Source organism: Corella eumyota, chromosome 1, assembly GCF_963082875.1.
Source record: "Corella eumyota chromosome 1, kaCorEumy4.1, whole genome shotgun sequence".
NCBI classification, from domain to species: Eukaryota; Metazoa; Chordata; class Ascidiacea; order Phlebobranchia; family Corellidae; genus Corella; species Corella eumyota.
In genome coordinates this window covers 8,628,946-8,650,561 of record NC_137490.1, presented here as the reverse complement: position 1 = coordinate 8,650,561, position 21,616 = coordinate 8,628,946, and the positions used below count along the sequence as shown (strand labels likewise).

The 21,616-nt window shown below is 26.6% G+C and overlaps 3 protein-coding genes across 12 annotated transcripts; all 3 read left to right on the top strand.

Annotated features, from left to right (window-relative positions):
* Positions 1 to 115: 115 nt before the first annotated feature.
* LOC145763999 (aspartyl/asparaginyl beta-hydroxylase-like) lies at positions 116 to 9,707 on the top strand. Of its 6 annotated transcripts, XM_082575561.1 has the most exons (20): positions 125 to 244; positions 395 to 528; positions 1,684 to 1,724; positions 1,850 to 2,003; positions 2,427 to 2,579; positions 2,751 to 2,819; positions 2,970 to 3,038; positions 3,290 to 3,349; positions 3,438 to 3,487; positions 3,572 to 3,608; positions 5,815 to 5,977; positions 6,078 to 6,165; positions 6,272 to 6,350; positions 6,615 to 6,751; positions 6,897 to 7,088; positions 7,484 to 7,621; positions 7,982 to 8,117; positions 8,391 to 8,490; positions 8,555 to 8,683; positions 8,811 to 9,707. In XM_082575561.1, exons 2-20 carry the CDS (start codon positions 480 to 482, stop codon positions 8,959 to 8,961), a joined length of 1,995 nt encoding a protein of 664 aa, XP_082431687.1. In that variant the 5' UTR covers positions 125 to 244; positions 395 to 479; the 3' UTR covers positions 8,962 to 9,707. The 6 variants fall into 6 exon arrangements, with proteins under 6 accessions (XP_082431683.1, XP_082431682.1, XP_082431684.1 ...); XM_082575557.1 differs by lacking the exons at positions 5,815 to 5,977; positions 6,078 to 6,165; positions 6,272 to 6,350; ... (5 more) ...; positions 8,555 to 8,683; positions 8,811 to 9,707 and adding an exon at positions 3,724 to 5,802 and having other exon boundaries at positions 116 to 244; positions 1,865 to 2,003; XM_082575556.1 differs by lacking the exons at positions 5,815 to 5,977; positions 6,078 to 6,165; positions 6,272 to 6,350; ... (5 more) ...; positions 8,555 to 8,683; positions 8,811 to 9,707 and adding an exon at positions 3,724 to 5,802 and having other exon boundaries at positions 116 to 244.
* Positions 9,708 to 10,336: 629 nt separating this feature from the next.
* LOC145763121 (uncharacterized) lies at positions 10,337 to 13,369 on the top strand. Its single transcript, XM_082574732.1, has 7 exons — positions 10,337 to 10,648; positions 10,818 to 10,984; positions 11,084 to 11,266; positions 11,364 to 11,561; positions 11,691 to 11,887; positions 11,995 to 12,192; positions 12,347 to 13,369. Exons 1-7 carry the CDS (start codon positions 10,374 to 10,376, stop codon positions 13,202 to 13,204), a joined length of 2,076 nt encoding a protein of 691 aa, XP_082430858.1. The 5' UTR covers positions 10,337 to 10,373; the 3' UTR covers positions 13,205 to 13,369.
* A 183-nt stretch (positions 13,370 to 13,552) lies between these two features.
* Positions 13,553 to 20,574, top strand: LOC145752558 (uncharacterized). Of its 5 annotated transcripts, XM_082568865.1 has the most exons (20): positions 13,553 to 14,551; positions 14,696 to 15,063; positions 15,237 to 15,369; positions 15,522 to 15,591; positions 15,671 to 15,744; positions 15,922 to 16,125; positions 16,238 to 16,413; positions 16,560 to 16,656; positions 16,726 to 16,866; positions 17,700 to 17,831; positions 17,895 to 17,935; positions 18,011 to 18,178; positions 18,318 to 18,417; positions 18,510 to 18,692; positions 18,968 to 19,075; positions 19,154 to 19,249; positions 19,334 to 19,441; positions 19,607 to 19,717; positions 19,787 to 19,912; positions 20,099 to 20,574. In XM_082568865.1, exons 3-20 carry the CDS (start codon positions 15,238 to 15,240, stop codon positions 20,261 to 20,263), a joined length of 2,232 nt encoding a protein of 743 aa, XP_082424991.1. In that variant the 5' UTR covers positions 13,553 to 14,551; positions 14,696 to 15,063; position 15,237; the 3' UTR covers positions 20,264 to 20,574. The 5 variants fall into 5 exon arrangements, with proteins under 5 accessions (XP_082424991.1, XP_082425012.1, XP_082425005.1 ...); XM_082568886.1 differs by lacking the exon at positions 18,011 to 18,178; XM_082568879.1 differs by lacking the exon at positions 19,334 to 19,441.
* Positions 20,575 to 21,616: the final 1,042 nt, after the last annotated feature.

Here is a 21,616-nt window from a genome sequence, read left to right as displayed (position 1 = left end):
TCTCAAGTACCACAGAACACTATTTTACAAAAAAAACTGGAAATGTAGATCATAAATTACTAAAAGCTTGTTTGACAATCTGTTTATTAAAAAAATATAATTTTGGTTAATCACCTATAGGTAAACTCCCTGTTTTAAAACCAAGTCATGGCAAAAAACAATGCTGAATTTTTGTTTAACCAAAGTACGGTTACATTTTTACGATCTCACACCCTCTTTACGAATGCCTTAGTCAAATATTTAAGTAAGACTTTCTTCAGTTTAATATTATTGTAAAGATAAAAAAGTTTTAAATTTATAAACTTTAAAAATATTAATAACGGTGATTCATTGCTGCGCATGTGCTGCTGCCAAACAAAAGTTGTGACCACAAATTCTCATTTTTGCCAAGTAGACATATCTTGAGACTTTGCGTTTTACGCAAGACATTTCACTTTGCAACTGAACAAGTCGAGCTTCATTCTGGAAAAGCAAAGAAAATGGCTAAACAAGAACCGTTGCGCAAACGAAAATCTTCAAAATCAAAAAGTAAGTCAATTTTTTAACTGTCGTGCTATTTAAATTAATAATGTCTGAATGTACTGATGTATGCAATGGCGTTAAACAATTGTTTAAAACTTTTTGTTATTGCACAATTACGACAGTTTAATGCATTTACAGTTGAAGTCTGCCATATGTCTCAACTTTTTAAAATGTCAGCATTGCCTTTTATCTTTTTTCACCAATTGCTTAAACAGACATTGTTAAGAAATATCCTGTTTATAGTATGCTAAGTGCTCCAAATTTATTTGCATTTGTTAAATAGCTAATCTGTTGCTAAGTTATATTATTGGACTCAGGTCAGGTTGATACATGACTATTTTATTTATTTAAGTTATTTTAATGTTAACTTGATTGTATTTAAAACAAATATGAATGGGCATGAAGATCTGCACAGTCATAGCGGAAATGAACAGTTTGCTGAATTTTTAGAAGGTTTATTTGTTTTTTATTGTTATAAGATAAAATATATATTTTTTCCATTGTTTTATTTTTTGTTGTAAAAAGGAAACCTAAATAAATCAATAGAAAATAAGTTTTAGTTGTCAATGATGCAAGACTGTTACCACACCAAAGAATTATGCTAGTGGAAATTTCTGCAATACTTCATGCAAATTTAAGCATGCTAAATGATCATAACTTAATCTTAGTAAAATTTAGCTCATTTCACGTCTATTTATGTCATATAGCAAAACTAAGGGTTATGAAAATCACATATTTAATAATTTGGAGGGTAGGGTGGTTTAACTTCATTAACCCTTCCTTAAAACCCAATTGTTATATTAATAATGTGTTAAAATTTAAAAAAAAATAAATAAATAACAAGCGGCTAGGAGGAATAAATTTTTGATTTGTATGTCATACCTTTTGTTGCTATGCAACATGTAGCTGCAAAAGATCGAAAAAAAATAATGTCTCTACATCAATAATTTCCTTAAGCGCCGAACATGGTCAAAACGTGCAATTTGGCAAAAAATGGATGTCAATTTAATAAAAGTTTGAAAATTCAGTGTAATAACTTTATAATTACTTAAAGATAAAATGATTAGTGGCATATTTTTTTAAGGGAACACTGTTATGCATATATTACGTTATAGTCATATTTTTTGGGGGTAATTTTATAAAATTTTTCTTTATTTTTAGATGAGAAAATCGAAAATGAAACTGAATTGTCTACAAAAAATGTAATTAAAAATAATAAGGCTTTGGTTTAAGTGTTTATGTAGTATATAACAAATTTTAAGTAACACTTTTTTATTTCCAATACGTCAGTCAGTTTATAAGTTTTTGTGATAAAAAATATTAATAGAAAAATCATTCTAAGATCAAACCCCCAAATAAAGCCAACCAGAAAAAACAGTCTTCACATGGAATTATATTGGTTCTACTGCTTATGGTTGGATTGACTTGGGGCATTGCTGCTACTTCTTACTTCGATATAATCAACTACAGAACATTAGTTGGTATGTCTATTTTTGCTATTTAATGTGCAAATATAAGTTGAAAATAATTTAATTTTTCTTGTCAATATTATAAGTTAGTGATATAAAACAAAAAATCTGCACTTTCATGCGACAGAAGATGCAGTGTTTTGATATGGAAAAGTGCCATTAAAAACAATTAATGAACCTTGATATCTAAAAAACTGCTTAATCAATTTTAAAAATAGTGGTATCCTTAATTTAAGTTAGAAAAATACTAGTAAATATTAAAAATATACTCCCTTGGTTTCATGGTCTTAAAATAAATTTATAAGATTAAGAGTTTAAAAAGGAAAAAGGTGTAGTAGCAGATAAAGACAGGAATTAAAAAGGAAAGATGTGTGGGCTTAGGAAAAGAAAAGTTAAAAAAATTTATTTTCCTAATACAAAATTGTGTTGTTTTAGCACAAAGTATTTCCCTTTCAACAAACGATGTTTCTTCTTTTGTTTCTTTGCTTTCACCTTTAAAATATGAAGGATTTTTTCATCCTTTACGCTCTTTTGCCTCTATTCTTGTTGCCACAGATGACTTCTTCTCTAATCTTTTTATTGTCAAAGGTTTGCATTTTTGTTAAAAATTTGCTTTATGGCGCTTTAATAAATTCATATGTAAACATTTTTTACCTTCAAATTTATGACATTTAATTTTTTGCGCTTTGTAGTTAAAATTTTTTTTATACCTTAAAACTCATTATTTTAACTTTTTGATATTTCCTTTCTTTTGTTTAGAGAAAGTCAGTTATGTAGATAAAAGAAGAATTTCAGTTTTAAACAGTCCAGTGGAAAAAGTTGTTTTAAGTATGTTAATGATACTAACATTAACTTTTTAAACTTACAAAACATTTTATTAACACAAATGGTAATCAAAAGAATTTTTATAATTGCAATATTTTTTATGTTTCGATTTTTTGTTTTATTTGCTTCAATTTGTAGTTAAATATTTAAAAGGTTGGAAAAATGATGTGGAATCAGAAATTAAAGAAGTACCAAAAAGTAATATATTAGAAGATGTACCTGGTAAGTAACTGCTAATTATTGATTTTAATTGAAGATGTGCTATGTCTTAATAACCAACTAATTATTTAATGTCCTACTTTCTGTTTAGAGTGTTTGTTTAAGTTATTTATGTAGTGTTTTACTACCATGTTACATTTTATATAATATTTATTTAAAATATTTTTATGGGTTTAATGCTTTGCCGTTTCTTTTTTAATTAAATGGAAAAGTTTTCTTCTTATAATTTGATATTTTTTTTTCTTAATGTTTAGAAACTGAGATTAAAAAGAAATCTATAAAAACTGTTACCAAAGACAAAAATACCAAAGAAGGTGGGGCTGTAAAAAGTAGAACTTTGTTAAAAATACTGTTTGTATGCATAATTATTTTTATTTAAATACAATTTATTACATTGCCTAGAAAAAGAGGAAAATGTAAAACCTCATGGCAATAAAAAAGGAAAAACAGAGGTAATTTTTTTAAATTGTTCAATATCAGTATTGCAATTTTTTAATTTATTTTTTGTGATCTTTAAATTAAATTTATCTTTTTAGAATAAAAAGAATGTTAAAAAGGAAGAAGCTAAAAATGGTAGGATATTATTCAATTTTTAGGTTTAAATTTTTATCTAAAATCTTATGATTTTTTTGTACCCTTTTCTTGATCTTTCCTTTTCTTTTCATTTCTTTTCTCTATTTCTTGTCAGATTATAGGTTAAAACAAGTGGGACAGCAACAAAGATTAAAATACATGTACTTGTCTATTTTTCACAAAAACCAACTTCATTCTTTAAAGACAAATGTTTCTATTTTGTCAAATTTGAATATGACTGCCAAATTAACTAAAAAAGGCAACAACCAAAAAATTATTACCAAACTGCCTCCGTTAAACAAACTGTCTACAACACCGTATTTTTACTATTACTGGAAAGTATTGCATCAAAGACATGTTATACCAAATTTTTGCCTTTCAAAATCCAGTACTCTGAAAGATTTTTACCACTACAGATATATTAATAAGCCCATTCTTAACTATCATATTGAAGATGAAATTTTAAACAAAAACTTAAATCTAGAAAAGCATGAACGTGCTGTGGTCAGCCCTCCTATAGGTAAACATAAAACAATTGGTGATGGAAATTTAGCTGCACTGCAAAACACAAACACAATTGTGTTGGATACAGTAACAGATGATTTAAACAATTATCATATAGTCAAACTTGAGAAGGAAGATGTTGAGTTATCCAGGACTGAAGAAATTAAAAAAACAGAATTGTGGGAGCAAAACATGGAACAACAAAAGAATTTACCTTTAGTTGAATTAATAAACATAAAATTAACTACAGAAGAAGGGAAAAAAGAATTTTTGCAACAAGAAAAAATATATGAATCAAAACAGAGTAAAGACAATTTATTTAAACAAAATGAAGCTAAATTGTCGCAAAATAAAATAAAACCAGTTCAGCCTGATAAAACTGTGCCCTTATTAAAGAAAACTAAGCCATTTAATTTATCGAAAAATAAAGAAGTTGTGCCTAATCAACCTGTCGGAAAAATAATAAATTTTGAAGCAATATCAGATACTACCAATAAAACATGGGAAAAAGACTGTGGTTGCAGTGTAACATTAAACAAAATTTCTCTAGCACTTATTGCTAAAAACAACCCAAAATCTTTATCAGTTCTTAGTCGAGATACTATTTATTTGGTTCCATTAAATCAAACTGTTTTACAAATTTCAAATTTAAGCAAAAGAAAGTTTCATTCTTCTTATTATGACCAAACTTCTTATAGAACAATAAACAAACTTATTGTTAATCTACAGAAAAAACTAAAGCTTCAATCTGACAATATCTTTATGCCAGGTCGATCAATTGTCGTAATCAATGTTGAAAATTATCAAAAATCAAGTTTTTTTTTGGCAAGCAAATTAAAAACGGTGCCAAAAATAACCCCAGTAAAGGTGACTCCAGAAATCAATTCTACAAAAAATTTAAACATTTTTGTTCACTTCAGACGTACTTTAAATAATAAACAGCCCTTAACCAAAGATCTGATAAACAAACATGAGCAAACACAACATATTACTGTATTTCGAAACAGATCAATTGTGCATTATATTCCTATCAACAAAGTAATAAAAAATTTTGGGAAAAAAACAGTATACAAGAACAGTCTAACTTACTTACTCCCTGATTGGAATTTTACAGCCTTTTGCAACAAAGTTTGTAATCGTTTACATAATCTGTACTCACTGTTGCATGCTGTTTTTAATACTTTTAAGTCTATTTTGTCTAGTATGAAATATGGTTTTCGAAAACTGCTGAGTAACTACAAAATACATCTTAGCAAGGCCATGAAAATAAATATTCTTATTACTCTTGTAACTATTCTTCTTTACCACATATTGGTGTTTTTTATTCACACAAATTTTACATCTGATTTCTAATTTTTTTGTTATGGGTGTTTAACTTAGTTGTGTCATTTGTTAATAAACAAAATAGTTATTTGGTTTTATTTTAAACTGGTTTTCTGATTGGTTTTTATTTGAAAAGCATATTTATAACGAGAAAGTATATTTTAAATATAGATTAAGGTTAAAATAAAAAAGCCTGTTCTTTAACTTCTTAGTTTTTTTTCTATTGTGTTATATCTATAATTGTATCATTAAATAATAACATTATTATAATATTTTTTTTTATTTTCTTAAATTTTTGTCAAAACTTCATAAAAAAGATTTTTTTTGTAAAAATCTTGTCGTATATTTACTTAACAAAGATTGATGTCAATATTTTTAGCTGACAAAAACTCAATCTTAAATCTTTTAACCTCGGCAAACGATAAACCTATTCTAAAACTACTAAGAGAAGGCTTTAGGTTCTTACAAGGAAAAAAAATTAAGGATGCCCAAAAAATATTTGATAAGTTAATTAAATCAAACCCAACTAGTCCAGGTGCAAGGTAAATTTTGATTTTAACAATATTTTATCTTTTATATTGTTAATTAATAGAAGTTTTTGAATCCCTAATAAAATATTAAATGTTTTTCTTTATTTGATAGGTTTGGTATTGCTGAAGTATTGAATCATTTAGCTGAACAGGAAAAAAGTAACAAATTGTTAGAACAAGCAATTAATTCATATAATCAAGTATGTATGATGTATTTAAACTTAAATAATTTTGTTACCTATTTAGTTGCAAATTTGTAAAAAAAATCATAACCATTTTATTGTTATTCATAATTTGTTCTATTAGGTTATCGATATGCCTTCCTGTCCTACTGAATTAAAGAAAAAGGCTTTTATTGAATTGTCATCAAGGCTAACCTTTTTAGGTAATTTGTATTGTTAGTGTGTGTTAAATTTAATTTTATGCTATTCCTAATAAAACATAACTAATAAAATTTAAATTGTCGTTCCCCATCACTTATGATTTGAATAGCATTAATTTAATGTTTCTTATTTAAATTTATTTAAGGCATTTTGATTATGTTAGCAATGCCCAATGCTTATTGTTGCTAAGTAAAGTAACTATCACTGTACCATAAATGTGTTTTTTAAACTTGTTAAAATATTCTTAAACAAATATTTTGTAAAAGGTCAACTAAGAAAGGCTCTACTAACAACAACCAGATTCGTTAAAGAGTTTCCCAATGATGTGGATGCATTAAACAAACAAGGAGTCAGTTACCTTATGACAGGACAAAATGAAAAAGCAAAGCTTGTGTTTCAACAGGTAAAAACAAATCAGGTTACTTTAAAAATAACTTAATTAAAGAATTTAAAATTTTAGGTATAATTTGTAACAAAATAACTTCGAAAATTCTAAATATTTAAGTTTCTGTTCAGGTAAATATCATTTTATCGTAGTATTTTTTTAGGCTGTCAATATCGATCCAAACAATGGTTTTTCATTGGTTCACCTTGGTTTTATCATTAAAACTGGGGGTGATTGGGTGCAAGGGGCAGACTATTTAAGGCGGGGAATTTTAACAAATGACGAGGGGACCCAAGTAGGAAAGTTTTATTTTCATCTCGGAGATGCTCTGTTTAGAATTAATCAAACGAAAGAGGTAAAATTTTCTTTCCAGATTCTAATTATTATAATCTGGCCATAACTCGCAACTTATATATGTCTGTATTAGATTACCCATGCACCACAAATAATAGTTCTTTTTATTTTAAAGAACTATAATTTGGACATATATAATGTCAACCAAGCTTCTTTATATATGGATAGTCATACTATTGTATACTTAAATATTTTATATGAATATATGCTCTTGTGCCTTGTTTAATTCTCTCTTTAAAAATTTTAATTCTCTCTTTAAAAATTTAAAAAGTCATTGCCAAATTTTTAAGATTTTAACTAAGTTATAATGATTTTGGTACCAAACTTCATTGAAATTTTTTTATAATAGTTATAAATAATGCTTAAATTATATATGTTTTTGTTTTTTTAAATAAGTCTGAGAGAATGTACAGTCTCGGAGCTAAAAAAGGTTTATTTAAATCCAAATACCAGCGATCTTTATACAACGTTGATAGACTAAAATCGCGCCCTTTTTGGACGCCAAAACAAGCGGGTGCTACTGAATATGTAAAGGTGAAGAAAATGTTTTTGGGTGAAATTATTACTTTAAAAATAAGTAATATACAAAAAATGTTTTACTATTTTTTAAACTGTGTATTTAATGTGTAACAACTAAGGTTTAAACTAAAAAAAAAATCTAAAACACTGCTTTTTTTTAAATACAGTGGTCTACTCATATTTCATTTTATTTGTTTGTGCAAAAATATGAAGATGTTTAATCTTAGAAAAAAAAACTAAAAATTGATTTTTTTAAAATATCTACGGAATTTAAGATTAGTTCTATTAAAAATAACATGGCAGAAAAATTTTGGGCAAAAAATAAAAAGCAAAAAATGGCCTCAACAAAATTTTAATTTGATGCAAATTTTAAAGGTTCTAGAAAAGAATTGGAAGGTGATTAGAGACGAAGCTTTAAAATTAATGGACGTTAAGAAAGGTTTCTTTCAACTGGAGGAGGAAGGCTTAAAAGATTCGGGAGAATGGAGGCAATTTACTTTATTTCAACGAGGTTAAAATTAAAAATAAGACTGGTCTCAAAATATAGTTTTATGTGAATGGTTAAATTTCAAGATTTTTCTAAACTTAAAAACGTTTTGACTTATCATTAAAAAAATGTTTTTTAGTTTCACATATGTCATAACAACCATAACTTTTTTATTGTTTGTTATTGGAAGCTTACATTTTGTTTTGATTGGTCAATTTATTTTATTTAAAAAAATGTATCTTACTATTTGATGCTTTTGGCACTGAAGATTAAAAAACCAAGACATATTTTTTGCAGGTGAACAAGAAAAGGCCTGTAAAAAAGTCCCCAAAACTTGTGCATTGCTCTCTAAAATGCCCAATGCTGTCGGATGTAGAAGAGGACAAGTTAAATACAGGTAATATTTTTGTTTGAAAATGTTCAAAACATTTAAAATAAATAATTTCCATTTGTTGTTTTAGTATAATGATGCCAGGTACTCATATTTGGCCACACACTGGCCCAACCAATTGTCGGTTAAGAATGCATTTAGGTTTAGTTATACCCACTACTGGTGATGGAGCTCAGATTAGGTGTGCTGATGAAATTAAGTAAGTTACTTTAGTTCTTTATATCCACTAAGTGGCTTATTTTAAATGTTAATTTTTGTACAAATTTAATTTGGTGTAACATTTTTGTTGGGCATTTTTTTTTTCAAAGTAAATTTTTTGTTTTTAGAACTTGGCAAGAAGGGAAAGTTTTAATTTTTGACGATTCTTTCGAGCACGAGGTTTGGCAAAATGCCGAAAGTTTTCGCTTAATTTTAATCGTTGACATCTGGCATCCTGACATAACAGATCGGGAAAAGAAAACTCTTTCCCCAATATAAATGAATTTCTTTACTTAAGATATATGACTATAAAATATGGCAAATAATGTTACACAGTTTATATAATGGGCTGTGTTACTTGTTTGTCTTTTTTTATATCTACCAACACAAAAGTTTTCTTTTTTTGTGATCGAAAGTGTCTGTATATATTTAGATCAAGTGTTAGATTGTAATGTATAAAATTAAATATCTGTATCCAATTAGGCATTTATAAAATTTTATATTTATGTATCTGTAAATCATATTATGTTTCATTTCAATATTGTCACAAAGCGCTTATTTATATATTTATTAAATACCATAATTTTTTTTTTGTATGTTATAATTCAATTCAGGAATTAGAACCCATTTCTGCAGAAGTATATTTTGTTTTTTTAATTTTGTTATAATTGTTTGTGTAGTTAATCTATTAGTAAAGTTTTTAAGCAAATGTAAGCACTCCCACACACATGTTACCTATTTAAATCATACAAATATATATATCTTTGCAGTTTCTATACGTATTTTAATAAATCATTTTTAACAGCCTAAACAAAATGATGCCTAAGGAAGTCCTATTTTACTTCTCTTTGTAGTTAATATATTGTAAATATTTCTATGTTTTTGGTGGATATTTTGCTGTGTATTTTTATATCTTTAGTATATGTAAGCAAATATTTTAAGCTATCTATATATTTTGTTTTTTTAGTATATTATGTTTTTGTATACCGCCTTTATTTTAACCGAAAATAAAAAGCATTGGTTTTCTTGTGAGTCAATTATTATTTAAGTTCTTTATTTAATTTTAACAGTAGTAAGCAAGAATTCTTAGGGCATTAAACCTTATTGAATACATATTTTTCATTTAGCGGTACATTGTCAATTATTGGAGGTATAAATAAAAGTTATTATAAATAAAGGTTACAAGTTTTGCCCACAATAGGTTGACCTAATTTCTTTTTAATGTATTTCAAGTGACTACCATTAAAACCCATTGTACTGATTCAAATAAAGCATTGTTCGGTATTTATATCAATTGACAAAGCTTTGTGATTTTTTCATCCTGCACACGACTTCAGATGTCACTTCCGGTGTAACACTGGTGCGTCACTCTTCAGATGACTTCCTGGCGTGACGTCACGCCCATAACATACTGATGGCGCAAAGTGATTTAAGCTTGATTGCATTTGAGAGGCTTATATTTTTTGTTTATACATTCTTAAAAACTTGATAATACTTTAGTTGTAAACTATAGAATAGAGTTTATATGTAAGTTAATCTAGTAGATTTATATGTGTTTAATTGATGTATAAGGAAAAGCTATTAATTTTTTATTGCATTCCAGATAAAAAATATTAAATTATTTAAAAAAATTGGTTAAGTAGTTTAGGGAAATTCTGCTGTATTTCGAATATACAGAATATTACTCTACTATGGAACTACACTTTATACGTTTTGTTGGAATTATACTATCTACAATACCCATCGTACAATCTCAAAATACATGTAACAATGTAAGTTCTAGAACGTATACTTTAAATCCAGAACAAGTTGAAACAACATACGTAAACAAACGCACTCACTATGCGGGAAAGTCAACAAATTGGACGTTTCATACACAACCCGGAGGCTATTTATCAGTGTTTGTTTCAGAATTTAATCTTGGCACAGAGGACTGCATTACCAAAGGAAAACCTGACTACCAGAGGTAGAATGCAAAGGCATTTTTAGAACTACATTTTTTGTAAAATCAGGCCTAAATGCTAATAGACTTGCATGATTGTAAATATAAAGCGGGATTACTTATAATAATTGATTTTACGCAAAAATCCCCCTTATTTTTAGGTTTAATTTACCAAATATTTTTTTTTATGTAGAGGTCCTTTGCTTACGTTTGTACTGTACAACGTAGCTGGTGTACCACGCGAACACAGAATGTGTCCAACAAGGCCCATTTATAAACCATTGTTGTCCTTCAACAAGGCCGTAGTTGTATATTGCAAAGGTCCGGAGGATGTTAACTTCACATTCACCGTTGTTTCAAGTAAGTGTTTTGTAAACCAATTTTTAATTTAAATTTTTTTACCTGTTATATTTACCAATGTTGATCAAAGTTTATAATTATCCATATTTACAATTTTAGAGATTGCTGGAATTATTCAAGCCAGTAATACCATGGACGTTCGTCCAATCAAATCTAGCTCTGAAGTTCAATGGATAGGTTTAACTTTAAATCCTTCTGAAATATTAGATCTACAATTACACAGCGTATCTGTTAAAAAGGGCAGTAACGGTGGCTGTAAAAGAAGCTTTATAAGTATTAAAGGTAAATTGAATCTATTTTCAACGGTGTGTGACTATATAACGTTGTACCTTTGTTTAGTTTTAAGTTTACACATTTTTAATCACAATCTTTGTTTTAGATGTTAATGATAACTCGATTTTGCCAAACAATACACCATTGATTTGTAACAAATATAAAACGCCACTGAGTATTTACAATTTTACGGTTTACTCAACTGAAGTAAATATAACATTCCGAAGAGCATCTTTTATTTTAAAATTCAAGTTAAAACCAAAAAACAACGAAGTCGAGCCAAGGGTTATTGAAACCATAACAAGTAAATTTCAATTTTTTTAGACAATTTGTTTTTAATTTGAATCGCATTTATTTAAGTAAACTATAACCCTTTAAAAACATTTTAATTTTTACAATCAACATAGTAAATGCAAGTATATTCACACTTTAGGTAAAACTACAACGCCTTATTACACATCAAGCTATAAAAAGGCAACCATAGAAAACAAGTCAAAATCGGACACTCAAATATATCAGTTTATTGGGGCTGGCATTGCCGGTTTAGTAATTGTTTTGATAGTAATATTTGCGTGTTGTAAGATCAACAGAAGAAGAGCAAAAAACAAAAAACGAAAAATGTCTTCCAAGGTATTATAAAACTGTTTATTTTTTTATTTTACAGTACTGAATAAGAATTTAATGTAATTTTTAGCCTTACTTTTTAAATTAAATTTAAAAATTTAAATGTGTTCTAGCCACCACAAGAGGGGGTGTACAATTCTACAGTAACCGTTCTTCCGCCCGGAGAGGGTGCAACTTCTCTTAACAATGCAATGTATGAAAAAACATTAAAGGGAAAAATAAGCTCCAATGGCAACGACACTGACCGGGCAATTGGGGGTGAAAGTTCCATTGAATCGTTGTTAACAGTTGAAAAACAACTAACCAATGAAGTAACCTTTTTATATTTTATTGATCGTCGAAACCTACACTTAACAGTAGTGACTCTTTAAATAGCGTAATTTTGTTTTGTATCCCTATTATACATTATAAAACGTTGACTTAAAATTAGGTTTATTTTTTAAATCGTTTTATTTTCTATTTAAGGATGTTAAACGCAGACAAAGGTTAAGTCACCTTGAGGATAAATATATTGGATTTACACCACGCCCTAAACCACCCAGTTATAAATCGGGGTTTACGCAGTCAACTGAAAGACCTAAATTAGCTATTCCAGCTGTGCAAAATCAATATGAACAAATAATAAGTCCAGATTTAGTGCCTCCTTCATATATGACAATTTCTGAAGACGGCCTAGTTTTACCTGAGGATCGGAATGAAATTAACGAACTATCCGAAAACTGTCCACCGAAATTAAAACCAAAACAAAAAAATAAACTCACTAACCTTTCTACAGACGATCAAGGTTATTTGGCTGTAACTGACTCCCAAGATATACCGGGCTATTCAGCCAATAGCTTTATCGCTGCGAATTTCGCAAAGCAAAAAGACGCGACTTCGCATTTCATCGCAGTGGAAAACAAAACCCAACATACGCTATCAATGCCAAATTTGTCTGATGACTTAGCAGGTTGTCACAATAGGTCACAAAGTCACAAAAATTATAACAAAATGAACAAAAAACTTGCTTATGACCATCCACGGCCTTCCGCCCCAAATATATTTATAAAATGTGCATACACGTCCAGCGATGATCTAGCTAATATCAGAACGCATTTACAGCAAGTCGCTGATTCAGCTAAACTTAATCAGTCAGAGAATAGTATTGCGCCTAACTGTAAAAACGGTGTATTATATGACTCTCCCCAGCCATCTACCTCGTCAGTTAATCGACTCTCAGCAACACCGTGCCATGTTTCTAATAAAGCAGCAATGTACGATGAGCCAAGACCTTCCCTACCTAATATTTTTCCGGGTGACTTGCGTCGCTATCAACAAACATAAAAAGCATCATAAATTAAAAACCTCATTTTAATTATTCAACTTTTTTTTTGTAAGGAGTCGTCGAGTTTTTCTATTGTTTTTTATTATAATGACTTTGTTTCAGCAAAAAAGAACTATATTTTATCAATATTTCAGTATCTGTGTGTGCAAAAATAATTTTTTATATTTTACCAACAAAACGTTATTGCTGTATTTTACTGTTTAATTAAACATTTAATTTATTATTTATTTTTATAGATTAATAATTTTGTAAATAATAAAACAGCATCACATGTGGTAGTTTTGATTTAGTCGTCTGCAATTTAAAAAGAGCATCGATGCGGAAAAAAAAGAAACAAGTTACTGATTTAAAATGTTGTTTTTATTTAGTTACAATTTATTTTAATAGAAGACTTTTATAGTGCTTAATTAAACGTATAATAAGTTATTTTGTATTATGATATTACGTTGAAATGTTCTTGGGCTACGAAACTTTAGGTAATCACGCCATGTAGTGAAACGGGTTTTTGTTTTTAAAACGTGGTTTAAGTTAGGCACGATTTCACACCAGTTATTTTTGCAGCTATAAAAACACTTTAACCCTTTTTTATTTATTTTAAAATCGAATACTAGTGATAATGTAAGTGAAAAGTATTTGCGACATGATATTTTTAAGCTTAGGACCATAAAACTTAATTTTATATAAATGTATGTATATATGTGTGAAATTTATAAAATGATTTTCAAAAAGTAATTTAAGTGCTGTCATTGCAATTAAATTTTTTTTTAAATCAAGCATTTTGTGCTTCGGTTTGCCTTTTACAAGAAAGGTATTTTTCAGTCTAAAATCGTACTTGCATTACCAACTTAACATTTTATCATTTTGTTTTTTAGGGAAATGTTATGCTTTTCTAAGAATTGTTAAGTAAACAATTCTCACATGTTGTGCTAATATAACATTTTAATAAAATAAATTTACATAAAATGTTACAAAAAATTTTAAAGTGTAAAAAAAAAATAAAAAACCTTTTTTCAGTTTTTTTAAACTTATCTTACATATATACAATTAAAAAATAAGCAAGATTTAATTTTGGCATGTCTATTAAGCCTACTATTTTTTGTGTTTCTAATTAGGAATGTTCACATAGACAAAAACAAAGATCCCTAAACTCGAAATAAAAGGTTTTGGTGTTTTTACCTCTAAATATTTCTTAAAATTTTAATTGGTTTTCCTTGGGGTGTTTATAGCTGATCTATTAGTCATTTGCAATTAAACTTATCAAAATGTTTTGTTCAAGAAAATTTCAGGAAATTTCTTCGAATACCAGACATTTTACAGAAGATTTTAATATGAACAAAAGCAAGGATGTAATTTTGATCTTGATATTTTTTTTAATAAAAAAGCTTAGTTTTAAACGAAAAAGTTACAGCATAAGCTGATTTTTTAAGTTATTATTAGTAAGTTTTTTTAAGTTATTATTAGTAAGCCAACTCATATTTAATTAATTTTAGAATGTTAAACTATTACAAGCTGAAGCAGAAAAAATAAGAAATTGGCATATTCAGACAGAGTTGCATTCCAGAAAAACTGCAAGTTTTTTAATAGATAACACTTATAAAATCTAACTTAGCAGTGACTTTGCTTAGAATTTAAAAATTATATTTCTTATCGTATATCGGTATAAAAAATATTTATGTATTGTTATTTGTTTTTATAAAAATTAGTAAAAAGGAAAATCATTTTAGGATGAGGTGGTTAAGAATCTTCAAAAAACAGTTGAAAATCAGAAGAGTTCAATTGTTGATTTTCAGCTAAAATCTCAAAATCTTAAATCTAAATTAGATAAAGAAATTAACAATCGAGCAACATGTCATAAAAAGTAAAATATTTTTTTTTATTTACTTGAATATTTATATGGATATGGTAAAAGACTACTGTGCTGTATTTTTGTTTTAATTTGTTATAACAACTAGGCGCCCTTTTTTAAAAAAAAGATCTTTTCGGAATAAAAAAAAACAATTTCGTCAAGTTTTGTTATTGTTTGTTTGTTAGAATGGAGGCAACCCGTGAAATTTGTCTTTATCTTAAAAGACAAGTTCAAGAACTTGAGACTTCTGTATATAATAGCGAAAAGTTAAATCAAACAACCCACTGCAGTATGAAAGATCATAAGAATACTATATTGGTCTGTGTTTTACTTGTTTAATATGGTTCTAATCATTTGGTTTATTAAAAGTGGTATTTTACACTATCTTGGCTGTGATTTTATTAATTTAAGTTTTATTTTAAATACTAAGTATTTTTAAAACACTTTGTTATTTTTTTAATAATTAATAGGAATTGACTAATGAATTCGACAATTTGTGTAAAATTCACAAGGATGTGAAGGAAATTCATGCTAACAAGTGTAAGTACAAATAATACTTACATTTATATTTATATAACTTATTTATTGGTACATGTCTTGTTTCTTAAAATAAAAAAAGTGAAAGAAAATGAAAAAAACTACAAAGAATTAGAAACAGTTCACACCAGTTCAAAAAAGCAACAATCAGAACAGGTTTTTATTTACTCGATAAATTTGATACAAATAAATTAGTTCTTAACACAAAGTAGTAATCTGTAGAGTGTGGAAAACTATTTTTTCAAGAAATAACCTAAGTATTAAATGATATATAAATTAAAAAATACCAGGTTGTATGACAGATAATTACACAATCATTTAAAATATTCTCAGATTGTTGTTTTGGAAAGGGACCTACATGACTCTGCCTTAGTAAATGATGTTTTAATGCACAAGGTTATCAAGGCTGAGAGTGACCTGATTGCTCAACAAACGATTGTAGATCAGCTTCAGTTAAGCAAAAACAAACTGACAAAAAACAATCAAAATCTTACATTAAACTTAAAATTAAAAACATCAGTGATAGAAGAATGCAAAGTATGGCAACATAATTTTCTTTTTATTTTAAACAGTTTCTCGGGTTAATAAGAATAACGACTTTTTATTTAAAGACTAATTTACTATAATCATGTCAAATTGGCATTTTTAGAAAGAAATAGAGAAAAAGAAAGCGACAATAACGAAATTAAATAAAGAACATCAAGTTGCAAAAACCACTGCAAAAAATTTAAATCTGTTTTATGCAAATGATCTAAAAGAAACAAAAGAAAATCATTTGAATCAAATCAAAGAACTTGAAAATCAAGCATCACTTCAAAAAGCAAGGTTTAATCTGTTTTATATATATTTTTATGAAATTAAATATTGTTTAATAGTAAGGAAATTACCAATTAATAAAGTTACTTTTTTATCCTAACTTTAAATTTAATATAATCTACTAAAATGATTTAAATTTTTTTTTTAACTTTTAGTCTTGCAATAAATGAAGAAAATATAAGGGGGTTGGAATTGGATGCTGTTAGAATAACTGAAGAAAAACAAAAATTAGAATGTGAACTTAAGTTTTTGGTAATAGCTAATCAATAAATGTCAATGTGTTTTTTAAAATTTTTTAAAAAATTTTTCTCTTTAATGAAGAATGCAAAGTTAACCAAAAATAATAACGAATTAAACTCGACTTTGGAAACCAGCAAACACGAAAAGGAGCTGTTTGAACAAGAAATAAATGATCAAAAATTAAACTACAAACAACTAAATAACAGATTTTTACATATGCAGGTTAATTACAAATTAAAATTTGATGTATATATTTTAAGTTTCAATAAAGCTACTGTAATTTTTGTATACATAAAGTTTAAAATTTTTTTTTAGCAAGTTTCAGAAGATTTAGAAAAGAAATTGCAAGAATTAAAGTGAGATAGTAGAATAATAAATATCTTAGTTAAAAAAAGTTGAAACATTATTATTTTGTTATGTTTTTATTGTTTTGTTGAAAAAATTTGTAAAGTAGTTTTTGGTTTTAGTTTAAGAACAGTTGCACTAAGTTCTGAAAAAAATTCACTCGAAATTTTAAAACAAGAAGCAGAAAAACAACTTTTAGAAGTTGAAAAGTTGTTGTCAATAACAAATAAAGATTTAAAAAATGAAAAATTAGCCAGAGAAAAAGTTGAATCAGATATTTGCCTAGAACGGTTGTAAAATCTTTTTCAAATTTTTAAGAATGTTAATAAACGTGGTTACATATATAAAAGGAAAATTCACTTGAGACATTTTTATTTAAATCTTAAAAAGAAGAAAATCATTTGTTTATTTTTTGATTTTGATTAATAGAAATATGACGGATGATTTAAAAGAGCATTGTGAAACGTTTAAAAGTAATTTAAAAGAATCAATGGAATTGAAGAAAAATTTGCAAGCATCTTTAGATCAGTTGAATTTAAAAGTAATTAGAATATTTATGACAGTTTGTTTACTTAATTTATAAATGTAAATTTAAAAATGGTTCTAAGATAAAAAAAAATTCACAACAAAAACATTTTTTTTTACTTTATGTGATTAAGAATAAAATATTTCATATCTTTAAATTTTTTTTAATAAAAATGTTTATTTAGAATGTAAAACTGGAGGAAAAAATAAATAACTTAGAGATTTCACTAAAATCTTTAAAACAAGAAAATTTGATTTACGAACAGGAACTAAATGATCAGAAGTCTAAAAATGAAAAAAGTTCACTTCAAAATCAGGTGTCATGAATATTTTTTAAATTTAACACATTTTATAGAAATTTAATTGGAAATCTTTTTTAGGATATGGAAAAAGAATTAATGGATGAAATAGAAGATTTAAAGTAAGTTTTAAAAATAATTTTTTACATATCGCAAAAACATACTTTTATTTGGTGACCATTAAATATACCAACTAGAACATTGACTGAAAAGTTAACTTCTGACAAAAACGAAGTTAATAATGAAAAAGAAGCAATTGAGGAAAAATTTGCTGAAATGGAAATTATGTTAAAAAATGCAAAGGAAGTTGTAGCTGTACAAAAATTAAATCAAACTGAATTTCAAAATGAGTTATGTTCTGAAAGGTGTAATATGGGATTATTTACATATATTAAAATTAAAAATTATCAAAAAATATTATTAATATATTACAAAATTTTGTTAAAAATTAATCAAACCAAAGTTAAATGTAAAAAATAAAAAAATGTGTAACTTTTTTTTCAGAAGTGCAGTTAAAAAACTGAATGAAACTGTTGCTCTTTTAAAAAATGAAATCGAAGATTCTAGCAACTTAGTGGAAAAAATAACTGCCCTTAATCAAAATGTAATCTATTAAAATATTGCCAATTTTTTACTTATTAAATTTGCAGCTCAAAAAAAATTTACTCACAATTTATTTGTAACATATTTTTTAAGATTGAAAAATTAAAAAAGAAAAATGAGGATTACGAAATGGAAATCAAAGACTTAAAGTCCTTAAGACAAATTGTAAATGAGGATATATTAAGCAAAATTAAAGTTTTAGAACTTGAGGTCAAATCAAAGGACATTGTCATTTGTGATAAAACTAAAGCCTTGGAATCATCAACACAATTTTATGTAAGTTTTTTTATTTTATACCTTAACAGCTTCTATTTTTTAAACAACATACTTGTTTAAAATTTAAGGTAAGGTTACTAACATAATACAATGCTAGGTTTTCTTTTATTATGTATAAAGTATTGCTAGTGACTTTATTACACTTTAATTAACCAAAAATCCTCTGTAATTTAATTATACCTAGAAATATGTGAATAAAATAAATCAATATGGGCAGCCCTATTATAAAGCATTTTCCTTGTGTTTAAAAAATTACTTTCATTTTTGTTTTATAGAATGAGTTAGAAGAAATTAAAAAACAACAAAATAAACAAATAAAACAACTTGAAAAAAATCTGATGTTAAGTGAAAAAAAATTAAAAGAAAGCAATAAAGCTAATAAGGTACTTACCAGTTAATTGTATAACCACTATTTACTTTTGTATGTAAGCTTGATAAATGTGTTTTATCTAATTTTGTAGAACAAATGTGATGTAACAAAAGAGGTGTTTAGATTGCAAAAAGAATTAGAAAAATATAAAACTTTACATGAAAAGCAACAAACTACATTTGATCTGGTAAATTTGTTAATCAAAAAAATTGGAAAAACTATATAAAATATGTTTATTTTGTTATTAAACTAAATTTTTTTTGGGATAAAGCTTAACTCAGAAACTGATAAAAAAGAACTAAATATTAAGTCAAGTTTTCAAGACACTAATTCTTTATTGGAAAAACAAGATAAAATTTTATGTCCAAGTGTTAAACAGGTTCTCAATTATGTTTTTAAATAATATTAAAGTACAAGTATTATTTAATTCTTAAAAAAAGCTTGTAAGTACCAATTCTCCAAATGCAATATATAAAATTTAAAAAATCATGGTTTTATTAACAAATAAATGTTCTTGTTATTTTAATACAAAATTGTTTAATAGAACACAATGATAACTCCATATCCAAGAAAAGTACCAGAAGTATTAATGACAAAAACTCCAGAGAAACCTAAAAGTAAACGACAACGATTTACATTACAATCTGAAAATGAGGTACCAAAAATTAATTGTGCATTTTGTAAACTTTTTTTTTCTTTTATTGAACGGTCATTTATTTTTTAGACATCGTGTGATGACATTGTACTACCAGGAATAAACCAAAATAAAAGAGATGAGATTCTTGATTCCTACCGACTTTTATTACCAAATCATAGCACACCCAAAGGCAGAACTTTTACACCCAAACAAGTATGTAGCAATTTGTAAACACTTTACTATTAGTTTTTGATAAGTGTTTACTAAAATTCCTGTTATGCCAGACAGTAAGGGCATCTAAAGAAGTTTTTATATGCTAAATTTATCTTTTTAACAATGTTACTAAAAATTGTTAAAATTTTAATAAAAATACAAATGGAAAAATAAAAATATTTATAGAAACCTAAGTCAAGATCTAAAACTGAAGGTTTAAGAAGGGCTTCTGCCAAATCTTCTATAAAGAATTCACCCTGGTTTAATAAGTCAGTTAAAAAAAATGATAAACGAAAAACTTCTACAAATCAATGGTTCGAAACTGACACAGTCTTTGGATTTTTTGAATAATTTTTTTGTGAAATTAAAAAAATTTAAATCAAATGTGTTTTTTTTTGTCTTACATTTAGGCAATTTTTGAGTTTTTTTGTGAAATTTTTAAAAATAAAAAAAAATTTAATTGAATGTTTTTTATTTTTATTTATACAAGTTTATTTTGTTGTTAACATTTTTTTTAAAAATGTGCAAAAAATGAAATTTTATTATTCCTTATTAAAATCGAATTATTGTTTTTTAAAATATTTTGCTATTTTTTACAGCTATTATTTTGTTGTGTTTCTTAAAACATGTTCTCGTTATTTTACAAATAAAAACAGCTATTTGCATTAAAATGTTAATTAAATTGATCGAACTATCCGTTAACGCCCAGCTCAATGACGAATTGTGTGATGGCTCGAACCCGAAACCTTTCGGCTCGTAGTCCGACGCCATTACCGGTTCGCCACGCTACCAGACTAGTGAACCATTAATCGCTTTGGAGCGGGTTGAAAGATGGGCTCCGTTTGCTGGGGTATTTTTATCAACGCTTGAAGCAAATAGTGGAGCAAACCAAAAATTCTATTGGTTGCATTCAATTTTTTTAGGTGATGTTTAAGCTGGTATTTTTAAATCGGTAGCGTGGTGTAGTGGTTAAAACACTTACTAGACTACAAAAGCTCCTGTGTTCGATACAGTAAACTTTTGCTTAGCTAGCAAATCAGCAGCTAAGTTATCGGGCAATTATCAATCTATAACTAGATTTATTTGGTAAATACAAAATGGTTTGAAATTTTTTGATATTTTTTAAAATTAACTTTTTTTGATAAATAAAAATATGTTTAATAAATATTTAGGTAAGAATTATAATTAATTTAATAAATAAAAAAAAAACGCTTTTTATTAAATAACAATTTTAAAAGTTTAAAATAACAAGTAATTAAATATACTTAACAAACAAAAAATAATGTTTTAACTCAGCTTAAGTTGTTTATATCAGGATATTTATTATACCAAATTTTCAAAGCTAAAAATTAAACTTTAATTTTTAATAAACAAACAAAATTTAATTTTTTAATCCGTTATCCAAGCATTCGTCTAAGATTTCGAACCATAATAATAATATTGACAATAAAAATATGTTTAAAAATCTAAAATTTCAAACCCTATTAAAAATATTTGCGCTCAAAGCTGGGTTCGAACACGAAAAAATCAATCGAAAATCGAGGTTACTAACATTTAAGCCATGAGGTTGGATGTTTAAGCTTTACATTATTGCAACTAGTTCATTTAAAAAAAAAAATTAAAACCTAAAAAGTTTATAATTAACAATATTATTAAGCTTAAAGCTGATAATTTTTAACTTTGTTCCAATAAAATTAAATAGCT